Raw genomic sequence first — 21370 nt, forward strand, 5'->3', positions numbered from 1 at the left:
GTTAGCGATAATTAGTAATTAATATTACCACAACTACTTCTATTAATCCACTACAAATCCACTGTCAACTCTGGCTCATACACTACTTGTTATCTTCTTTTATTCCTTTTCATTACATTCATAACAAAGTAATTACCATATATTAAAGACAAAAAATTATATGGATTTGCATTGAAATGTTAGCACAAAGAAACTAGAATACTTAAACTAATGTCCTCACATTATAAATATACATATAGGGTGTTTGATGACAGGTGTCCGCACTTATAAGGGGTGATTCTACATGCTCAAGTAAGAAATAAATTAAGATATACGAAATTACGATTCAGGTTTCCTTCTTGAGTTATTAATTTAAAAACTAATAATAAAAACAGTCCTTCTAAAATTTTACGATTTTTTAAATGAGAACACATTCTAGTGGCTAGAAAAGAAATTCACTACATAATACAATCTATCCTATAAAAAATGCAACATGCGTGCTGCGATGAATATTTTGTCAAAAAGAGCATTAATTAATTATCCAAGAATGAAAAATGCAACAGTACTTTCGTAGCTCTTCTAGAAAAAGACAGAAATTGACAAGGGTCGTTTTTGTTCTGAATTCTTTAATTGTTGAGAAAACGCTTGAAATACATATGAAATATGTCTGACTTGGGACTTATTCTACTCACTGTACTGTGTTTGACCTGACTAATGCACATCGATAGTAGATAGATAGATAGATAGATAGATAGATAAGTCTCAAGCCAGACATATCTCACTTGATTTTTACATCGACAGTAGAATAAATACCAAACCAAACATATTTCACGCGAATTTTACATCGATAGTAGAAGTCCCAAGCCAGATACATTTCACGCAAATATTAGTTGTTTCTGCAACAATTCATAACTCTGAAACGAAGTTCCAAATGATTTTCAATCTATTTAGACACGTAGAATCACCTCTTAAAATTTCTAGCACTTCTTATCGAACACCCTGTAGACAGAATTGCAAATCGAAAAACGATCTCTGACTACCGATCACGTCAATCTCCTCTCGATCATCGCGATCTTTGACCACTACATACTCCGTTACAAATGCGATGCGTCATTTGCTTAAGTATGACGTAAGAAAAACGAAAGGAACGCGACGGTGACGACGGGTAAGGGGGCATTGAGAAGAAGGGGCTAGTTAAAGGAGAAGGGGACCGCATGAATGACGCATAGGCAGGATAGAAGTAAATGTATCGTAGTCGATCGGTGTAGTGTTTCCGTTCAACGATTCAAGATTACTCCGATCCAGGAAACAGGTAGATAAAACCCTATTTCTACTACACCACATCGTGGGTGCGACCGATGCGTTTTCCTGGCCGCATTGCTCGCCGATCGATAGTGCGACGCGCGGTGCGCCACTCGGTCGCGAAAAAGAGCAGCAAGTTAGCCGGTCCTCGTGTCGCCTCGAGCCGTGTTTGTTCGATGAATGACAGTCGGATGGAAGGAGCTCCGACGAGCATCGGACCTCCCCTAACAGCGGCGCCTTCCGACTCTCTGCTCCGTTCGATCGCGTCTGCCCGCGCGCGACAGCGGAAGTCGGCGAAGTCACTTTGAACTAGCCGGGCGGGAAAAACGAGGTCAGCCGTCGCAGTCTCGCCTCGTGACTGGAGAAACGAAGGAATCGAAAGTCGAAACGGTGGATGCGGCAGCCCGCGAACGCGCTTGCGCTCGAAGCAACGCGAACGACCACGCGACGCGGCGAGTGCGGCGACAGAGAGACGAAAAGACGTCGAAACGCAGGCGGTGCAGTGAGGCTACGGGCGACGACACGGCGTGGCACGCGGAACGAGCCGCCGATGAAACGAGGAGAGACGCTTTTCGTCGCGACGATCCAACACGCGCGCCGATCCACAGCGAGAGCAAACATGACAAGTAGAATGTAACACGTAGATCGCTCCCTCCTGGACTCTCAGCTGGAACCAAATTGAGCAATACGGTGCGGTATCTCGAGGCACACTGATTCGTAGAAATAAAGAGGGAAGGGCTGACTCGTTTTCGAAAAGGGAACAGATTCATCGTGGGACATCAGGTCAAGTCCTGCGGCGCGGTAGCGGCGACGGGACCTAATCAACACGCGGCGCCGGCTGGTTGTAACCCAGTTCTCCGCTTCCTCTCATTTTACGTGAGTTTGTTGCACGAGTAGGGGGTGCGAGTAGGGGTGGTACGAGCACGCTGGTAATCTTCTCTTGACCCGCGAGTTTGCAGCTTAACGTATTAGTGTATTAGAGCACGACGCTGCACACGATGCGACTGTTGACTCGTGATGTTTCATGGAAAATAGCGTTTGCGTCTCGAGGTCGCGGAGGTACTCGCGTGGAACAAGCGTCGACCATGGAATAATCGTGCGAGGAATAAATAGAAGAACGGTCTCGAGGAATCGGAGTTTCATAGTTTGAAAGGAGAAGAGAAGAAGAGGGCTTAAGGAGGAGAGGTCGACGTGAGCGTGAACTCGATCGCGGGAGTGCCGATAGACTGACTCGGAGATCGTCGCTGAGATGGAAAGCTGACGCGGTTCCACGAATAGGAGATGACGCGATATACGATACGCGGGGAAAGGTAGATGAGCCGCGCAACCACCCACCACCGGTAAGGGTATCGGCGGCGGGCGACCTAGCGGCTCGCGCACCCACGCGTTTCTGCGGGCCATCGCGTGCAAAACCGCGATTGAACGAACAATGTATTAGGTCATCTGAAAAGTTCGTCAAGTGTATTAAAATGAAATTCAACGGAAAATATTCTTGATGCTTGTTTTACGGAACTGTCAGGGCTATGAAACCGTACATGGATTTCAGAGAAACGTTGTTTGGGAATTAAGGACTTAGAAGCCACACGGATCGACTCTATGGAATCAAATAGTATAAACAAAATTTGTGAGGATGTAATTCTTTTTTCTTTTATATTTGCCATGGAAATGAAGAAACGATAGTATATAGTTAATCAGTTTGATTTAGAGCCAAATGTTTACCACATATTTTGTTTAAATATATTATTTGTTCAAATTAATACTATGGCGGTTTTCATCAAATTCGTTATCTATTTTCAATATCTTAGTTCAAAGTATCTTAGTTCAAAATATAATTAGTGGGGAAACGATTAGGGGGATGAAATGTAGGCTTAAAGTAGGTATGTAAAGATGAAGCTCGTTTAATTCAAGGACACTGAACTAATTTAACATTTGTGCAAATTTTTTTAAATGCAACATTACAGTAGTGAAATATACGGATCGATATCTCAAACACGAAAAGTAAATGACTATATTTTAGTTCAACGCGCACACAGCCACTTACTAAACAGTGAACACGCTAATAGTCTGTGGAGTTAAAAAGGTCATTAAGTCATATCTTTTTATTTCTCTGTAATAACCCTTTTGCCAACTTATAATTACCATTTTCTTAGAAAGATTGAATTTTAAGACTGAAATGTCATATACATTTTTCTACTGACCCAATATTAAGAGCGTAACCGATAACTTTCTTACTCCTTATCGCGTTCTCCATACTTTCCCCACTTCTCCGATAAATTCAAATCGCCTCGAGTCGCAACTTTACGGTTCACTCCAACGTTCATCATCGAATCAGTTGTGAACGTCGAGAAACGAACCTTTCACCGATCGATTGTTCTATATTTCAGCCTGAAACCGCGGCGAAGGAATCCAACCACCGCGTCAAATCAACAAAGAAAATGTCGCCATCGATGTGAATGGTATCGGCGCCTGAGGCTCAGATTTGAATCGAACTTGGACTTGGACTTGGACTTGGATCGGAATCAAAATCTACGAAGCATGGAAAATCGAACAAATTCACAACCGATCGATCGATCTCTCCGAGCTTTGACTCGGGTACCATTTAAAGGGTAGCAAGAGTCACCGGCCATTTTCTACCACAGGCTCCAGAGCAAAGATCAAGCAAGAGAGCACGTCGATATCGCACGACTGATCGAGCCAGGATTGTAGACACGCGAAATCGTAGAGAGTCTCGAGGAATATCTGCCTCGTCAAAGGTCGATTGGTATGACCTGAGGGCGGCAAGAGCGCTAAGAGAGGGTCGCGAGCAAGACGGACGGGTGCGTGGCAGAACCGAGACGAGGCAGTGCCGTAATCCTGGGGGCCCAGGGTATACGCACGGTGTATTAATAGCGCTAAGTACATCGGTGGTGGGGCGCTGCCGGCTCGCGGGTGAAAATAGAAAAGAATGTTTTTGGAATCCAATTGGACTTGGTTGGCCGAACGATGGGGCAATATGGCCGACTTGGCCGAGCGGGTAGACGATCTGATATGCAGTTTCGACTCAGCTGGTGACACGACCATGGATACGTTATCGATGTTGATATTCGGCTGGATGTTATTCGGGCTTGTGGTACTGTGCGTCGGCAAATACGTTTACAATCGGTTCGTTTTGAACGAGACTGCCTCCTCCTCGACGATACTTGCCGCCAAGGACGGCCATATCGTTCACGGTGATAGTGTCAGTGTCGGTGGTGGTAGTGTTGGTGCTGGTGGTGGTGGTGGCGTTGCTGGTAGCAAGTCAGCTTTGCTGGCCAAGCAAAAAGCTCCCGCCTCGGCCTCGGCCCCCTCGGCAGCTGGAAAGTCCTCTGCATCAGGTGGGACAAGTGGTGGCGGTGGCGCCGGTTCCGGTGGCGGTAGCGGTGCCTCGGCAGCGGCTTCCGGAATCGGTACCTCACAGTCTGCTTACGTTCCGCCAACTCCACCTGTTCGCAAACGTCTCACTGCCAGGAAAACTTCGGGTGCTCTCATCAGTCCAGCGAGGAGTTCCAGGAGCTTGCACCTGCCCACTGCGACGGGCGCGGATCCTGACGCTGTGCGCTGGGTAAATGAGATCATTTACTGGCTCTACTCGGACCCAGCGATTTTGGATGAGCTGTTGACAGTTTGGGTCGGCTCCCTCAACGACTTCACTGCTAACTCTGTCAACGAGGTAAGGCGATATGTTCAATGATAAGTTTATCGTTAGCAGAAACTGTGATGGTACTTTTCTTGCCACGCGCGAGAATCGAAACATAAGCTGATTTTCTCGGCGTCTCGACGTTTGTCTCGGAGCTAGCGTGGAATATTAAAGAGATGGAGCTCATTATGTATTGGCTTCATACATATGCAGGTGCTAGTTGCAAGTCATTTCTTTATTTTCTGTGGAAAATACTGACTTATTTATCGAGTATTGCTGAGAAATATTAGATCATCGTATAAATTCTGTTTTTTGAAGAAGCTTTTTAAATGGCAAAAAACGTATAATATTTTCAGTTATATTTGATCATTAATCTACTTGCCATTAAGATTTCTTCTATGAATATATTTCTGCTTTCAACCAATTCTTAAACTTCTTCTCACAAAAATTTATAATACCTTCAACTGAGTCAACATATGTAATTAGTAATCTAGATTAAATAAAAACACTAAAAATTAAACACTCGACTTAAATTATCCCTTTAAAATTTTCAATTTCACATGTACTAAAACATTCTTACAGCTTTAAGTAGCACTTATACAATAATTTAGTCTAAAAAATCAAAATAATAGAAATACTTTCCAATTACGGTTAATTGTTCCATAACAATATTTCAAATCTTACGCCTTTCGCAACAAATACTTGTTTGAAAAGCTTCCCAGTGTTAAACTTACAACCCACACGTACGCATCGATTCAATAATTCATAGCTTAATAGGCCACATATCTGTGAAACAAACTATCTGTCGACACTTCTAATGTTTAGTATGTTTTACAGCACGGTGTGGGAGTCGAGTTCGTGCGCGTCCTCCCAGAGACCTATCCACCAAATCTCTCCAACATTTTCTGCGAGTGTGACTCCAAGAATGATGTGGTAGGTGTTTTCAAAGCCTTTGACATTTTGTATGTGGCGGAATAATTGAAAGAAGCGAGTTGAAGAATAGTACAGGTCCAAAGTAACTATTTCCAAATAAGCTCAAAACTATATCTGAACCCCAGAGCCAACGTGTATTAAATCACGTGAAAGAAAGTGGACCCAATATACTCTGACTGAGATCCAAAATGTGGTTTTTGGACTTCTATTGTTCTGCAACTAACCGACTCAATTTTTGAAAACTTATGGGGCGAGAAGAAATGAGATTCCATGCCTCTTTTCAACTTTTGGATAAATTCTACATTAGTGTTTTTTTTACTGTCCTCCTTTAGACCATCACCTGCGACTGTGAAGCCACCCCGGCGTTACAACTGAAGGCGTTTCGTTGGAAGGCGGAGAAACTAGAGACCAGTCACTACCGAGTCAATGTGAACCGTTTCCGCGCGCGACTCAACGTCACTTGCATCACCGAGAAGCTCCTTCTTGATTTAAAATGCGATGGCTGGCCAGAGGTTCGCGTAGTTTTACGTTATTCTCCTTTGTTTATGATGAAACTATTCCAGGACTAACGTTTATTTGTGCGGTTTTGCGGCAGGTCAAAGTGTCGTTGGCCTCTGTGGGCACGATAAAGAAAGATCTGGACGAGAGCCAGTTGCAGGAAGTTGTAACAGAGATCGTGACAGGGGCACTAAGGGGGACCAACGTTCACCTGAATCTGTTCCAGTATCCGAGCTGCCCGCGATTATGGAGAGAACCGCCTCCGAATCAGTCTGGCTTTTCGTTGCCTATTCATTACGATGGCATGGTACGTGTGTGTGTTCCAGTTGCACTTCATCGCGTTTCTGTTTCAATAAACTGAATCGAATTGCAAGCAGAGCGTGAAGCCATTGTCCATCAAAATTGAGCGTGAAGAGCGTGAATCTCGTTCAGTTTTGTTCAGATAAAAGGGGAGTTGATTTGTCTGCCGTCAATGTTGATATACAAACTTTTGCAAGATAGGTACTTAATCACTCAGTTATTAGATCGAGATGGGAGTGTTTATTAAAATAAAACGTGTTCCAGAACTTTTTTCTAAATGTCATAACAGAAAATTATACATTTCATGTTATGAAACAATAGTATGATCGAAAGAGAGGAAAACACAGTATCTACTTGAGCCATTGCTATTAAAATTAAAATTGACAATAAAAATAGAATAGAACATTGATTAAGACTTAGATTATAATTTAATAATAATTCACTGCAAAAATTGGAATTATCAGATTTTCCCATCAGTAATTACATATTTGAAATGAAATAGAGAAGCTAGTTTGCCTTTAATGCCAAACAAGACGTTGAATCTTTAGAAGGATGGCAAACTGTAATAGGTCTGGGTTAGGTGAAATCTGATAGCCATGAGGAGGGTGCTTCAGATATGTGTCTTACGGTAGAATGATTCTTCAAGATCCTGTTGAACTAATAGTAGATATAAACTAAAGGTGGGAAGCGGTTTTCAAATTCAACGCGTGTCTAATAGTAGTATTTTAATTTCCTTGTGATGTTATATGACATTATTAATCCGAAATTGATTAACCAACGAACATTTTGGTACTAGGTTTACAGCAATACACTCCTAATTATTACTATGTAACAGTTACAACAGTTACTTGTTATTAGTTATTATTAATAGTCAATAGTTACATAGCACAGACATACGTATTGTCATCCGTAGAATGTTAAGTGCAAACTCTCAATAATTTTGAAGATATAAATAGTGACAGTTATATGCTTTACTAATATATTTTAAGTGCAGACATTTCTTGACAAAGTGATTGTGACACAGAGAAACAAGCCAGCAGCTGATATACCGAGAGTCAGAGATCGGAATCTTGTTATTCATGCGAAATTGTTTTGTGCATTGAAGTCATCTTAAACAAAAATAACTTCTCTCTTTTCTGTGCATTTATAATATATCACGAAGATAGATTGAATTATTTATATTTCTAAAACTGTTGAGAGTTTACACTTAAAATTTTTCATAAATAGCAAAAAAAGCCTGTAGACTGTTATTCTACACGAGTATGTCAAGATTGAAAGGAGACAAAATGGCTACTCCCCTTGCTAGTGTTATCAGATAGGATTCGATCGAATGTTTGTTTCCAGAGCACTTCCTCCGGCTCGCTACAACCCTCGCGACAGCAAGTTCGGACTCACAGTCCAATCCCACCCCAAAATCAATATGTAGTAGGGGACAAACGATTGCTAGTCAAAGTAGTTAAAGCAACGGAACTTGGGGGCGAACAAGGCGCCGTGGAACCTTATTGCGTCGTCGAATTGGATGAACCTCCTCAGAAGAATCAAACATCCATTAAAAAGGATACTCGAAATCCAGTCTGGGACGAAGCATTCCTATTGTAAGTTGAGACATGAACTCGAAGTATGCATAACATTTTCTATCGCTATAAATTCACAACTTAAGATTGGTAACAGTATATGTATAATGTGTATGAAGATTTATTTTTAAAATCGAATTACGTAAATTTACGAATTGTTTAGAGTTTCCTAACCCTTTGACAGTTTATCCCGTGTGAGACTCGGGCATAGCGTCAAGTACCAATCTGGTTGTTTCGAGTGAGATTCAGGCATGGGAAGACCTCGATAAAAATGAAATAAAAAATAAGACATGTTTTTTTTACATTTATTATCTACAGCGTATAGAAGCATTTTAAAGAGTATGAAACACATTTTTTTATCGGAATTTGCAATTTAATTAAACTGTTAAAGAGTTAAGAACACTGTTGAAAGGGCAAAAGTCTTGAAAAACCTTTGCTTCAAGCAAATAAAAAAAATAATAAACATAACTGCATATGAAATATTTGTTAAGTTCGTAACTGTGTATGTATTCTTGAAATTTTCAAAGTCATCAATACTCTGTTACTATTCTATATTCTTAATCCGTAGTGACGTTAATCGTAATACATCAGAAGTGTTACTGGAAATTTACGACCGGGTGAACAAATCTCAGCGGTTCCTGGGTCTAGGAATTGTCGGAGTCGACGAGCTTCTCGCGAATCCAAGTCAAAGGCAAATAATACCTCTTCAAAATCGACCATATGAAGAGGAAGACATTACCGGCACCCTGACGGTCGAGGTAAGTAGAAGAATGATATAAATATTTAAACGGTTTAATTGTTTCACTATCTACGTATCATACGCAACACACAAGCATGTGAGTTCGAATTTCCTCGATCAGTAAGTCAGTGAAACAGTTAACCACTTATTAATCCTCTGCATTCTGCAATAGACTTATTATGAGTATTTCGTTGCAACGAACCTAAAATTAAAAATAATCCAATTAATTTTGAAAACATGAATTTGATTATACCTGGTAAAGTATGTTATACACATTTGAAAACTTTTTCTAAAGATTTTTTCTGGTGACATTCCGTCTATGTATAAATTTATAGTACACTGCAGTTATTATGTATTACCTTCAAGTTGTAGAATTACCTTATCTGCATGCATTAAGTAACAGGTGAAAACTTCATTAACATTATTTCTATATTCATATATAAAATTTAAAAAACCAAAAATATATAAAATATTCATTTAGAAATTCAAATTACTTAAGCCTCGAGTGCGGAGGGTTAACATCACGTTGCAACAAATTGCGTGACGTTACGTTAACTCTCAACCCAGATAAACTCAATCGCCACTCTTCTTTGTTCTCTCACCCTGTCTATCCTCCCCCTTTCTTTTCTTTCTCTCTCTTTTCTCAGTTTCTGTTCATCGAGGGTGCAGAGGTGCCTCAAATTGGGAGCAAACCTTACAAGGTGAAGGAGACGATAAAACCGGTGTCACCGACTCCTCGTATCTACAATCCGACAAATCTCATCAGCGACAATAGTCTAAATTACAACAATGGTAACAGCACACTTATCTTGTACGACTCTACCGTTCAACCCGAAGGGGGTAATTACCAATTACTTATCTGAAAGGCATTGAGTTCGTATCCAGTGTGAAATCATAGTGGCATCCTGCCGTTTAGTATCCGCGACCACCCCAGTTCTCACGAGTCACGCTCCAACGACGTCCCGCGCGCGGGAGTCGCGTTGAAGTCTCCCAATTCGCACGATAGAACGCCACTGACCGATTTAACGCAGTAAGACTCGTTGGCCCCTTTCAACATTCGTAGTCGAGCCCCGTAGCGTATCCCAGTCATAGAATGAACCACATTCGCTCCCCACAGTTTTCAAGCTCGCGTGCAGTGACTCGCATGAGGTATATATAGACATTTTTTTTTTCTTTCACCCTTCTCTTTTCCTCACCTCCGTCTTCTAACGTTCGCGTTAACGTTCCTCCAGCACGATTATTTTTTTGGTTTTATGCGGACTGGGTATGTTTCCCTGACGATTCTTCAGAGTTATTTCGGCTACCAGAGTGTACCGATATCTTGACGGATAACGATGCCGGGTATACGGTTTACGTAATCGCGGAAACGTTGCCAAACGGGAGCAGTCATCTGGTAAACGAAATGACCGGTGCTTCGTAGAATAGGACGGAAGTAGAATGTCGTAACAAGTGTTTTGACACCCCGTTTCTTCTACATTTAGACCAAAGACTAGAAAATCTGATCGCTGATAAAACGGAATTCGCAGACTTCCTGGCAAATGGCAACGTCGTCGACTCGCCTTACAGAACCGGCCAGACCAATGGGAACAAGGGGACTCTGATCGTGCACAGTCAGCAAAGGGTACGCTCGATATATGTATATGCACGTTTCATAGAAAATAGGAGACAAACGATGCAAAAGTCTCTCTATTCCTAAGGTCCACTGATTGTTGTGTATCTTTTTCGTGTGTTTTTTTTTGCAGCAACCGGAGCGGCAGGTGGTTAAGGTAAGCCATTGCTTGACGCCGTGCCAGTTGCGTCGCCTGCGCCACCTTCACCCATAGTCAGGATACCTTCCACTTTTATGGGTACCTAGTATTGCCCTATGCTGGGACAATATGTCTTCCAGTGATGTCATAAAATAAAAGAGAGGGGGTGCGGCAGACAGTACAATCAAATAGTGTGCAGTACTCCTCTCTTCAACTCTATAACGTCGCTAGAAAACATTTTGTTCCGACATATGTCAATACTGTGTACATCTAACTCGTGTCTAGACTCGAAAGTTATTCCTCTCGCAATGTTTTTAAACGTTAACAGCTCCTCGTCGACAGTAAAGCGGTTTTGTTGAGCGTTGTCAACGATTTTCCCTTAACTTCTTTATTGTCTTTGCCCTTCTCTAATTCTCTGACAAATTGACTGTCTTCTCTGTTTTACGAGATTAGGAGATTACTAATTACCGTCAATTGAGTGGCGTGTGTTTACTAATTCAACAGGTCGCCCTCACGGAAAGCGGGAACTGGCAAGAGATCTCTCCAGAGGTAATTTTATTTTGTTGTCATTAGATGGCTAACTTCTACTTGGTTCTTTGTTCTTGTTCTGTCGTGCAGTATTGAACTAAATTTAATCCTTTACGATCGAAGTTTCTCGTGCAACTGACTGTCAGCAGAGCCAACTTTGTTTTAGAGAATGCTTCCTACATGAAATAAAACAATTCTGGATATTATTCATTTGTAAGAAACTTCTGTTCTTGGATTGAAAAAGTTAATATGAACAAAAAATGTCTAAACATATGTAGTTATTTATTATACTGTTAGGTTGATTAATAAATTTCATTACTGACTAGCACTTATGATTTCGTGTATTTGTATTGAAAAATTTAGCACTATTTTCCGATCAATCGAGTATTATAGGAACAGTTATGTTTACCAATATTAAGACATTAATTGCTAGCACCTAATTTGTCTGACCTGATTGTTTCAGCACGGAGGCAGAGACACTAGCATTACATCGGGACCAGAAAGTACACCAAATTCTTCTAATTCTGAAGGTAAATATAGTTTTATCGACTGAAAAATAATTCATTGTATTGGTGTAAGATTATAGATATTAATGAAAACATTCAAATAATAGTCTTTTTTTTATTAAGTAAGTAATATCGAGAACATTTATAGATATTATCCAACGGTACCTAAGTTGATATTAGTATTATACAGTAGTATATATTATTTCAATTTGAAAAAGAACAAGAAACAGTTTCTAATGTTCAAATTAAAAAATTTTAATTCTTTTAATTTATCTTAATTTCTGCTCACTTCTGTACTACATGAATCATAATTTCGTTGGTAGAAAGAGGAAGAACGCGAAGAAAACGTCGAGACTTTTTCGGTACAATAAAGAAACGACTGAGCCGATCGAAAGCGAGAAGCAGATCTGTTGGACCAGAAGGTGATGCAAATCACGAGGATGCCCACTCCAGATCTATATCCGCAGACAGAGCGCGAGATCCTGGTTCTGGTATGTTCAAATGAACTAATTCTACGTATGAGGTGTTCAATAATAAGTGCCATAAAGTTAAGGGGATGATATTACATACTAAAATAGGATGAAAATCAATAATGGCAAAATTGTGTTTAAGGTATCGTTTTTGAGTTACTGATTTTTCAAAAAGTTTTTAAAATATGCGTGAAATATGTCTGTATAGAATAGTCTACTAATATCACTGCGTCTGATCTAACTAGTGCACAGCGGTAGTAGAATAAATCCTCAAGTCAGACACATTTCACGCGGCTTTTAGTTGTCCACATCCTTAACCCACTGTCTGCAACCCTATTTTTATTGATTCCGCCACGCCGTCTGCACACTAGATAATTTAAGTTTATGCAGTTTTTTATGTTTTTGTCTTAAAAAATCAAAAATGTTTTTGAATATATTTGTAAGTTTCTAGAATATCAACCAATAATTTTTATTGTTACATGTTATTTATAATCTCAGGTCTCGTCCTCTTTTCAACTTGGAGAAAATTCGAAAATAAAAATGGTGTAGGTCGTGCATCTCCTACATTACAGACAGTGGGTTAATAATAAGTCAAAAATGAAGCCTAGAACGTAGTTTCGTCATTCTTGGTTTCTGTCCTATTATCACATACAAAATCATTCTTTGAAATTTCTGACACCTGTGTCGAAGTTGGGGGGGGGGGGGGGGGGGGGGGGGGGGGCATCTGAAACAGGCCACCTAAATGACCTTCAATTATAGTTGTTGTATCTATTTTGAAATCCCCTATCACAAGGTAAATAAAAAGCAATATCATTCGATTTAAAAAAGTGAAGTTGACCTTGATATTTTCTCTACGCCAGATATATCCCAGGACTTGTTTCCGGCGAAAGAGCGCTTTGCGATGTTCAGCGAGCAACAGCAGGAGCAATTGAGTGAAAGAGTGGGGGTCGTGACGCAATATCAGTGAATACGACTTCTACAGTTTACATTCAAAGGCTTCCTCCGCTCTGTTGCTCTTTGTACCAGCTCTTTGTACCATGAATTGTAACTCGAGTCGCGTGTTGTTCTCGGAGTGAGAGCAAGTATTCCGCTGCTCCGAAAGCAACAAGCAACGAGCATTTCTGTGGACATGGCTGCTCTACATTTCCACCTATGGAAAAACTATTAACATCAGATTATGCTTCCCTGTAAACCAAACAACTTTGATCTGATACACTTTTCTCTACCATCAAAAATAAACGAGTTATTCAGGTGGCTTGTTTTAGGTGCCGCGCTGTGTACATATGTATACTGATAGCTATAAGTAGTAATAGGTAATCTATGTAATAAAATCGTGTGACCCAAATTTAGCTTAGTTTGCTAAATAGTTTCCCATTCATGTATTGAGTTGCTTTCGAGCGTAAAATTGTACTTGTTTGTTTTGCGTACGATTCACCTGTGGCATGGCACGCGACATCGGTGAGTATAATTAAGTAGATAGGGACTGTGTAACAGTTGTAGCGTAGGATCTACACATAGTCATGTTCGTCCGATTACTTGAAACTTCAACGAGGGCAGCGCCAATGCCAATATCAATACTAATGCCAATGCCAATGCCAATGCCAATGCCAATGTTAATGCCAATTCCATTGCCAATGCCAGCGCCAATGCAGCAGTCAATGCCAATGCCAACGACAATACCAATGCTATAGCTAAAGATAATACCATAACTGTCATTAGTGCCGACATAGGAAACTAACAAGGTGCAACCGGTTGTTTCGCTTAAATTTTATAGCTCGTTTATCGATACCAGGGAGGGAAGAACACTCGAGGCGATCTAGTTTGAGTGAGGCATCGGGTATAAGCGGAGCGTCAACCAGGACTTACATCAATGAGGCTTCCACCCTAGTTCTCGAAACATTGGAGAACGGCATAAAAAAGTAAAGAATTTTACTACATTACTGAAATTTTATTAAATTACTAAACTACTGAAACGTTTGGAATTAGTAAATTAACGAAATAAAGATCTGGTTAACAATTGCAAAGCTATCGGTAAAAGGAGCCCTTTTTGATCCTAATATTTCTATGCTAATATTTACGTAAATATGCTTATTTACTTTTTCATTTCTGAGTAATTAAGTGTGATATACGTCGTAATATTCTTAAACACATCATTCTTTTCAAATTTTATATTAAAAATACTTATTAGAAAAGAGTTGGGTGACAAAACTTTAATTTCTGGATCTAAAAAGACCCGCCGATGGCTCTGCAAGTATTCAAGAATTGAAGTTAGCGATGTGTGATCTGGGCTAACTTTGTCATAGATCATTATCTCAATAAAAATTGGCAACTAAATCCAAATTTTTGGTCAAATCCATACTATCACTTTTTTATCTTATTACTTTTTAAACAAATACTAAATATTGATGCGAGTTTGCTTATTTCCAGACACTATTTGGTACCCTTGTCACTAGCACAGAAGAGCAAGTGGAGAAAAAAAGGCATCAAACTTCACATATTCAATGATCACACATTCATAGCGAAACACATGCCTGGGTAACAAGAAATATAACACAGAATTTGAGTAAAAATAGAATTGATTTTTGACAAAGCGCGTTTAATTTTAGTGGGACAGTATGTGAAGTATGCAAGCGGACGCTCGCGAGAAGACTGGGGAAGCAAGGCTATGAATGCAGAGACTGTCAGATGAAGTGTCACAAGCATTGTCACGTTAAAGTGGATACCACGTGTCCTGCGTCAACTATTCAGAGCATCGAACTGTAAGTGGCTAATTTTTCTTTTATTTGACATAAACTCGTGCAACAAATTCGAATCAATTCAATATTAAACGATTGAATGTAAGGTAGTAAAGTAAATTAATCGCGGTACGAGCAGCTAATACTGTTTTCTTTTGATTCGATTGTCGCGTAAGGTCCCTACTGCCGGTGCTCAGTGAATAGAAGGAGGTAAGTTCTTGACGAGGCAATTCTTGCTACGAACGTTTTAATACGTAGCTACGCATGATCAACGAATTTCCCTGCTCTTTCTCTATAATTACCACAACGTACTATAACAAGTATCGTTACGTTAAAGTTTTGTGATTTCACTAGATTTTAAGTTGATAATGTTTTGCCTTCACATTCTTGTTTTCCTGATTACCTACTAATCGCCCGCGTGTTATTTGTATCTAGAAAATGTTCGTGTTATTTATGTCCCTTTCTACCTCTGTTATCTCTAAGTATTATCCCTGTTATTTGCTTGTAACACGTATAGTTTGTTGATCGTTTGATTGCCTGTTTGTGATAAGTAGCATGAAACTAGATTTCCACTATCCATGTAAGTGGTGGTAAACTATCTCTTCTCCATTGAAGTATGATTCAATTGGTTTTATATTCACACCATCCAATTCATATCGATTTGTCTAATGATCGTTTGAATATAATTGTGAAACATTTTGCATGTTTTCACAAATATATTTTTCAATAGTAACAAGATCTAGAATTGATTTTAGACGATTTTATCAGCTGTAAACTGACAGAGTAAAGTAAAACTACCAATTACTGTATGCTGCCCGAATACTGTGCCCTCTACCACTCTTTATTTCCATACATAATAGGTTGTAGCAGTTTTAAACTGAAAATATTTGATTTTATTAAAGAAAGAAAGATTTTCCGTTTAATAGTGCATGTTATTATATGTGAAAATAAAAGAGGAATACAATAATCGGTCAGTACACAGAAATTGATACTTCTATCCTAAGCACTGTACTTGAGTTAAACCATAAAATCTTTTTGTCGATTTTACCACTGATTAAAAAGTGTTTCGTTGCAATGTCGTCGATTTCAGGAACTATCATGTATAAAGGTGATCAATTATAGTTAGACGTGTCTATTGAATTCATGCGTGAAACTATCCTTTTCTATTTCACAGAGGAGATAAAAATGAGGACTAAATATTGTTTCTTCTGTAGCTATATTTTAGTGCTAAATGGATAGTGTAAATCTAACTTAAGCTGCCATACTCTTCATTTATAGTCGCTCTAATATGTCTTAATCCTTTCTAGGACTTTTATAAAGGACACCCGGCTTGAGCGAAAATCGTCCATGCGTCTTTGCTGATCGAACCTTGGACGAACAGCTACGACGACGAAAAACGCTTCGGCTGATTTGGCGTAATCTGCAGAGAACGACTTATACTTCAAGCCTATCACATCGAATCGCTTCCAATCGTTCGCAGCCGTTCGCATTTGCCGAGCGAAACGCGTTATACGCTTTGCAACGAAGCAATTGCTCGCTGGATAAGCTGCATGCTTAGAACGATGAACTTTGAGGTTCAGAGCTCCTCGAACACAGTAGGGATCACGAACACGAACGCAAGTGCGAACGTAAACGAAACGAAACGAGACGAAGAGTAAAGAATGGAGGAGTGCCGTGTCTAATCGAAGGTGGGATTTTTTATTCATGAGAGGTGTATGAGACTGATGTTAGAAAGGTGCTAGAGGTTTTAAGGAGTGATTCTAGATGCTAAGATAAGACGAAAATGAAGGTAGACAAAATTATGTTTTCGTTTGCAAGTTATTAATTCTTGAGAAAATGTCCAAACTAGGCGAGAAATCTGTCTGACTCGGAACTTATTCTACTGATTTTACTATGTCTGACGTGACTAATGCAGGTCAGCAGTAAAATAACTCCCAAGAGAGACACACTTCATACGATTTTAAACGTTTTTGTAACAGTTAATAACATTGAAACGGAGACCTAAATGCAATTTTATCATTCTTGATTTTCATCTTATTTTGACCTGTAGAATCACTCTTTAAAATTTCTGACACCTGTTAACAAACACCCTGTATAGGTATTATATGATGTTCGATAATAGTTAGTAGATAAAGAAAACAATGATTTCACACAAAAACTAGAGATGATTTCGTTTTCTAAACATTTCGAATCATTCTGTAAAGTAAGGATAATAAAGGTTACCTAATTAAATACGCAACTTAAATAACTATAAACGATTCTATTTACTGATAGCAATATTCACTCTAATATAAGTATTATATTAAGAATAACTTTATTGAGAATGGAAAAGAATAAATGATTTCAAATGTTTAGCTATCAATTTACGTAGGTAGCTATGTATACGTACACATTTGGAACTTTTTTGTTGAAATTTTATCAGGTTTAACGTTCTACCACCTATTATCGAATATCCTATATAAGAAACAAATAGCTTTGTATTACAAACGTTTTGTAGTGTTTACGATTGGAGGGTACTGTCTACAGTAGCAGGCCAATACGATAGATAAAATATCCCACCCTAACACCGAGTATCTCCTCTCGCCTAAGTAAAAGAAATAGTTTTCGGTTTGAATTGCGACGAGAAAACTTTGTCGATGGAACGTTACTATTTATATAAACTATACATACGTTTCATCGTATACGAACGAAATCGCTAACGCGTGATCCAAGCGCCTGATAAATATTCGTCCATTTCTACTTAAATCTAGTTAAAGCGTGCTCATTCGAATTTTCAGATAATTTTTTACGCTTAAGGGAACGTATATTTCTCCAGTGCACCAAAAAAACGTCCAGTTTTATATCGACACTCTGTTTCACGCGCCAACATACCCCATCGAATCCACTCTCTCATCTACATTCTTTTCTCTCGTTCGTTCTATCAGATACTCGATCTACACTAGAAACCATTTAAACGCGACGAAGTTATACAATCGATGAACATGATGTGTGAAATCGAGTATGTCAACGATAGTGCCTCTAGACATAAAAGCTTCACACAACCTTTCATAACATCGTATCTCTGTATTATGGAAGTAATACCTGCGACAATATTTTTCGATTGCTGTATGGTGGTGAACCAATTAACTTTATGGTGCCTATCTGACATGCGTACAGAAAGCATCACGCCATCGAATGCTACGCATCGTACGGCTGATATTACTGTTATTATTGCTATTACTATTGTTGTTATCATCATCGTCAACATCGTCATCGCCATTACAATCGCGTATACTATCATCGACCTCATCGTCATCGTCATCGTCACTATTATTATAATTATCCACATAAGGTGCTATGATACTGGATAGATTTACAATAACGATACCGGTGAAAATGTTCCATCAGGACGAAGAAAATCAAAAGTTGTTGCGATAATGATAACAATAGTGATATTGTGTTACGTTAAGAAAAGTAATATACATATTAAATTATGATTCTATATCGTTCGAACGACTTTGACGAGCATTTTTTTATTCATACCTTTGCATATCTCCTTTCCTTCTTTTTTCTTCAAATCAAAAGGAACACTTTACAGACAACTGTTAGCAAGTCTTTTTGTCAGTCTGGATACATGTTGGTATATAAGTGTAAGAAATAACTAATTCATTTTATGATTACTGCGCTGCTTGCATTTACTTCAACGTCTAGCGAAGGAACGGCTAATGGCAAAAGAAATCTTATTATTACTATTACAGCCCTTTGGTACAAATATATAACGTATAACAGTCGAGAGAGCAAAGACGAATAATTAAAAATAAAATTATTAAAAAAAAGTAAGAGTGGCATAAAGAACACACTTACACTCACACGCTTAACAATCCAAATAATGTTCTACCGATCTTAACTGAGGGAATATGAAAGAAATCAATGATCTTATTATAATATGTTGTAATATGAATTAGCTACAGTTCTAATATGATCAATACAATTATCTTTTCCGCACAATGTGCTATGTGCTTTGGCATTAAAAAGTGCATATTTGCTTTCTTGTATATCTGGAAGGAACGTGGAAGCTCAGTTGCATCATGATTTCTAGGCATTTTATTCTGCCGTTTACTATATTATACACAAATATCATGTTGGATACAGTTCTCTTCTTGTATAGGGTTATCCAACTTAATTTAGAGAACCAAGGATGATAATTATGACAATATATCTACGATTGCAAGACAAAACGACTTAAATTTTTATTTTTGAGATGTCAGAGTTTAAAGTTTTTAACTTCAATACTGTCTTATGGACTTGCCTTCTTGAATCCTTATTTTTAGGTAAAAAATTCTTTTTATGCCCCTTTTTCTTTCTGAAAATACAGATTCTATATTATAGATATCATTTAAGACTTTAACTCAAATTTTTTGAAAATGTGACATAAGTCATTTTGCCTTACAACCACAGATATAGGAATGCTAGTTCTAAATATAAAAATAATCAGTTTAATGAATTTATGCTGAACACTCTCAATTCAACTACAATGATTCTTGAAATAAGGAGACCACATCATTTTATATCCGACCCATTCAGGAACCATCGGTTTGTTTTATAATTATTAGGTCCTAACATAAAACCATCATTGTTTCCAAGTTTCAACCTGTTCACTTCTATCGATCATGTAGGTACGTGTCCTTTTTCATGCTCGATTATGATTTTACCTTTTCGACGTTATTCATTTTCTTACATGCCTGAATCTTTTTTTAGGCTTTATCCTAAGTGAATGACATATAACAACAAAAGCGTTGTGACAAATCCGACCGATGTCAGTAAATAATGAATAATATGAATGTATTGATATTTAAAATGTGACACATGTAGGTAAACGTTATTTGCTGCGTACCTACTGTCGAAGTTTGTCGGTCAGTCAGATCTGGCTCATGTCGCACATTCAGTTAAGACGTATGTATGTGAATGTCCTGTATAAAAAAATTACGTAAAGAAAGTCATGTAAACGCTGATTTACAGCTTGTAATTTACAACTTTCAAATTAGTTTTTGATTTGAAGTATTTGAAATACATTTCCACTGTGTAAAAAAAGACACAAGTGTATATTGTAACTGACATCAGTCAAAGAGGGTGGATTTTTAACACTTCGCTGATCACTGAAATATCAAAAAACGGTTCCAAAAATGTTCGATTTTTTCTATGATTTAAATGATTTCTACTTATGATAAAAAGACCAAAAAATCATGTTTTACTTGTGTTTCTTAAACACAAAAGTCACTCCCCGACTTGTCTGTACGTCGTACGAATTAAACACAGGACAGTTTTCATTCTGTTCATACGTTATACAGACTAAACAACAAAAGGACTAAATGAACAAATAATCTGAAAGGATTATATAACATTTTTTTGTAACTCACTTTGAATACTTCGTAAGAATGTAATAAATTATACTTTGAGGCGTTTTGAGGTATATTCAGTTTATTTCATTTTAGATCCAAAATTTAACAAATCGCATAGTGGAAAAGGTCATAACTAACTTTAAAAACTTTCAATAATAGATATTCGTAGTTTCGTAATTAGAAATGTTGGGACGACAATGACATAAGCCACATTGGGCTTATATTGAGAAAATCGACTTCTAAGGGTTTCATTAAACCCTGAAATCTAGTACTTTATCAAATTTATGTTATACATAACGGATTTTCATACAGTTTCTGTATACGGGTAGATTCTTTCTTGGTGATCATATTCAACTGGGTGTAGCTTAGAACATTGTTGATTAAAAACGACGTAATATTTAAATTGAATAGACAAAGATTTATAAGCACGGTATCACTAGTTTTCATTATTTTTTAACAATTTTTGTTAAGTGATTTCAGATCGTTTTGGGACATGTTTTCTATGCACATATGTCGACTTTTGTTAAAATGCAACTTATGTCCTTAGTGCCCCGAATACTTCGATTAAATGAACTTGTGTTAACCCTTATGCTGCGTATTTAAATTTTCGGACGATTCTTGAAAAGTGTTAATTTTAAACGTAAATAAATCCCTTAATTTTCAACTTTGTTTTGCATTTTACATATTAGCAGCATACACGTCATTAATAAAATAAGGACGTATAGACTAAAGTGGCAATTCGCAGCGAACGGGAATGTAGTGGCATTTGATTACTTATATGTATAATAGAATATTGCAGTGTAAGGATTAAGCTAGAAATGTTTTCTTCGTGACATTGAGGCATCGAAAACGGTACTGTGGTATACTCTTGCACCAAGCTAAAATACAAATCTAATTTTCTCAAAAATAAAACTGGAAAACAATTCATTTTAATATTTTTACCTTTCTATTTGTACCAACAACGCCCAAATTTTTCACGTCAAGTAATCATTTGATGTGTTCGCACTGTCATAGATTTTCTGTTT

At 38.2% G+C, this 21370-nt stretch overlaps 1 protein-coding gene across 12 annotated transcripts; it reads left to right on the top strand.

Annotated features, from left to right (window-relative positions):
• The first annotated feature begins 1322 nt into the window (after positions 1-1322).
• On the top strand, positions 1323-18463 carry LOC143183984 (uncharacterized). 12 transcript variants are annotated; one of them, XM_076385869.1, is made up of 18 exons: positions 1326-2157; positions 3666-4969; positions 5774-5869; positions 6202-6381; positions 6465-6674; positions 8012-8262; positions 8810-8999; positions 9628-9820; positions 10462-10601; positions 10723-10746; positions 11233-11277; positions 11720-11786; positions 12086-12253; positions 14007-14151; positions 14660-14767; positions 14839-14991; positions 15144-15177; positions 16275-18463. In XM_076385869.1, exons 2-17 carry the CDS (start codon positions 4226-4228, stop codon positions 15169-15171), a joined length of 2742 nt encoding a protein of 913 aa, XP_076241984.1. In that variant the 5' UTR covers positions 1326-2157; positions 3666-4225; the 3' UTR covers positions 15172-15177; positions 16275-18463. The 12 variants fall into 12 exon arrangements, with proteins under 12 accessions (XP_076241992.1, XP_076241981.1, XP_076241985.1 ...); XM_076385866.1 differs by lacking the exon at positions 15144-15177 and having other exon boundaries at positions 1325-2157; XM_076385870.1 differs by lacking the exon at positions 15144-15177 and having other exon boundaries at positions 1325-2157; positions 10507-10601.
• Positions 18464-21370: the final 2907 nt, after the last annotated feature.

Source organism: Calliopsis andreniformis, chromosome 9 (assembly GCF_051401765.1).
Source record: "Calliopsis andreniformis isolate RMS-2024a chromosome 9, iyCalAndr_principal, whole genome shotgun sequence".
In the NCBI taxonomy this organism is placed as follows: Eukaryota; Metazoa; Arthropoda; class Insecta; order Hymenoptera; family Andrenidae; genus Calliopsis; species Calliopsis andreniformis.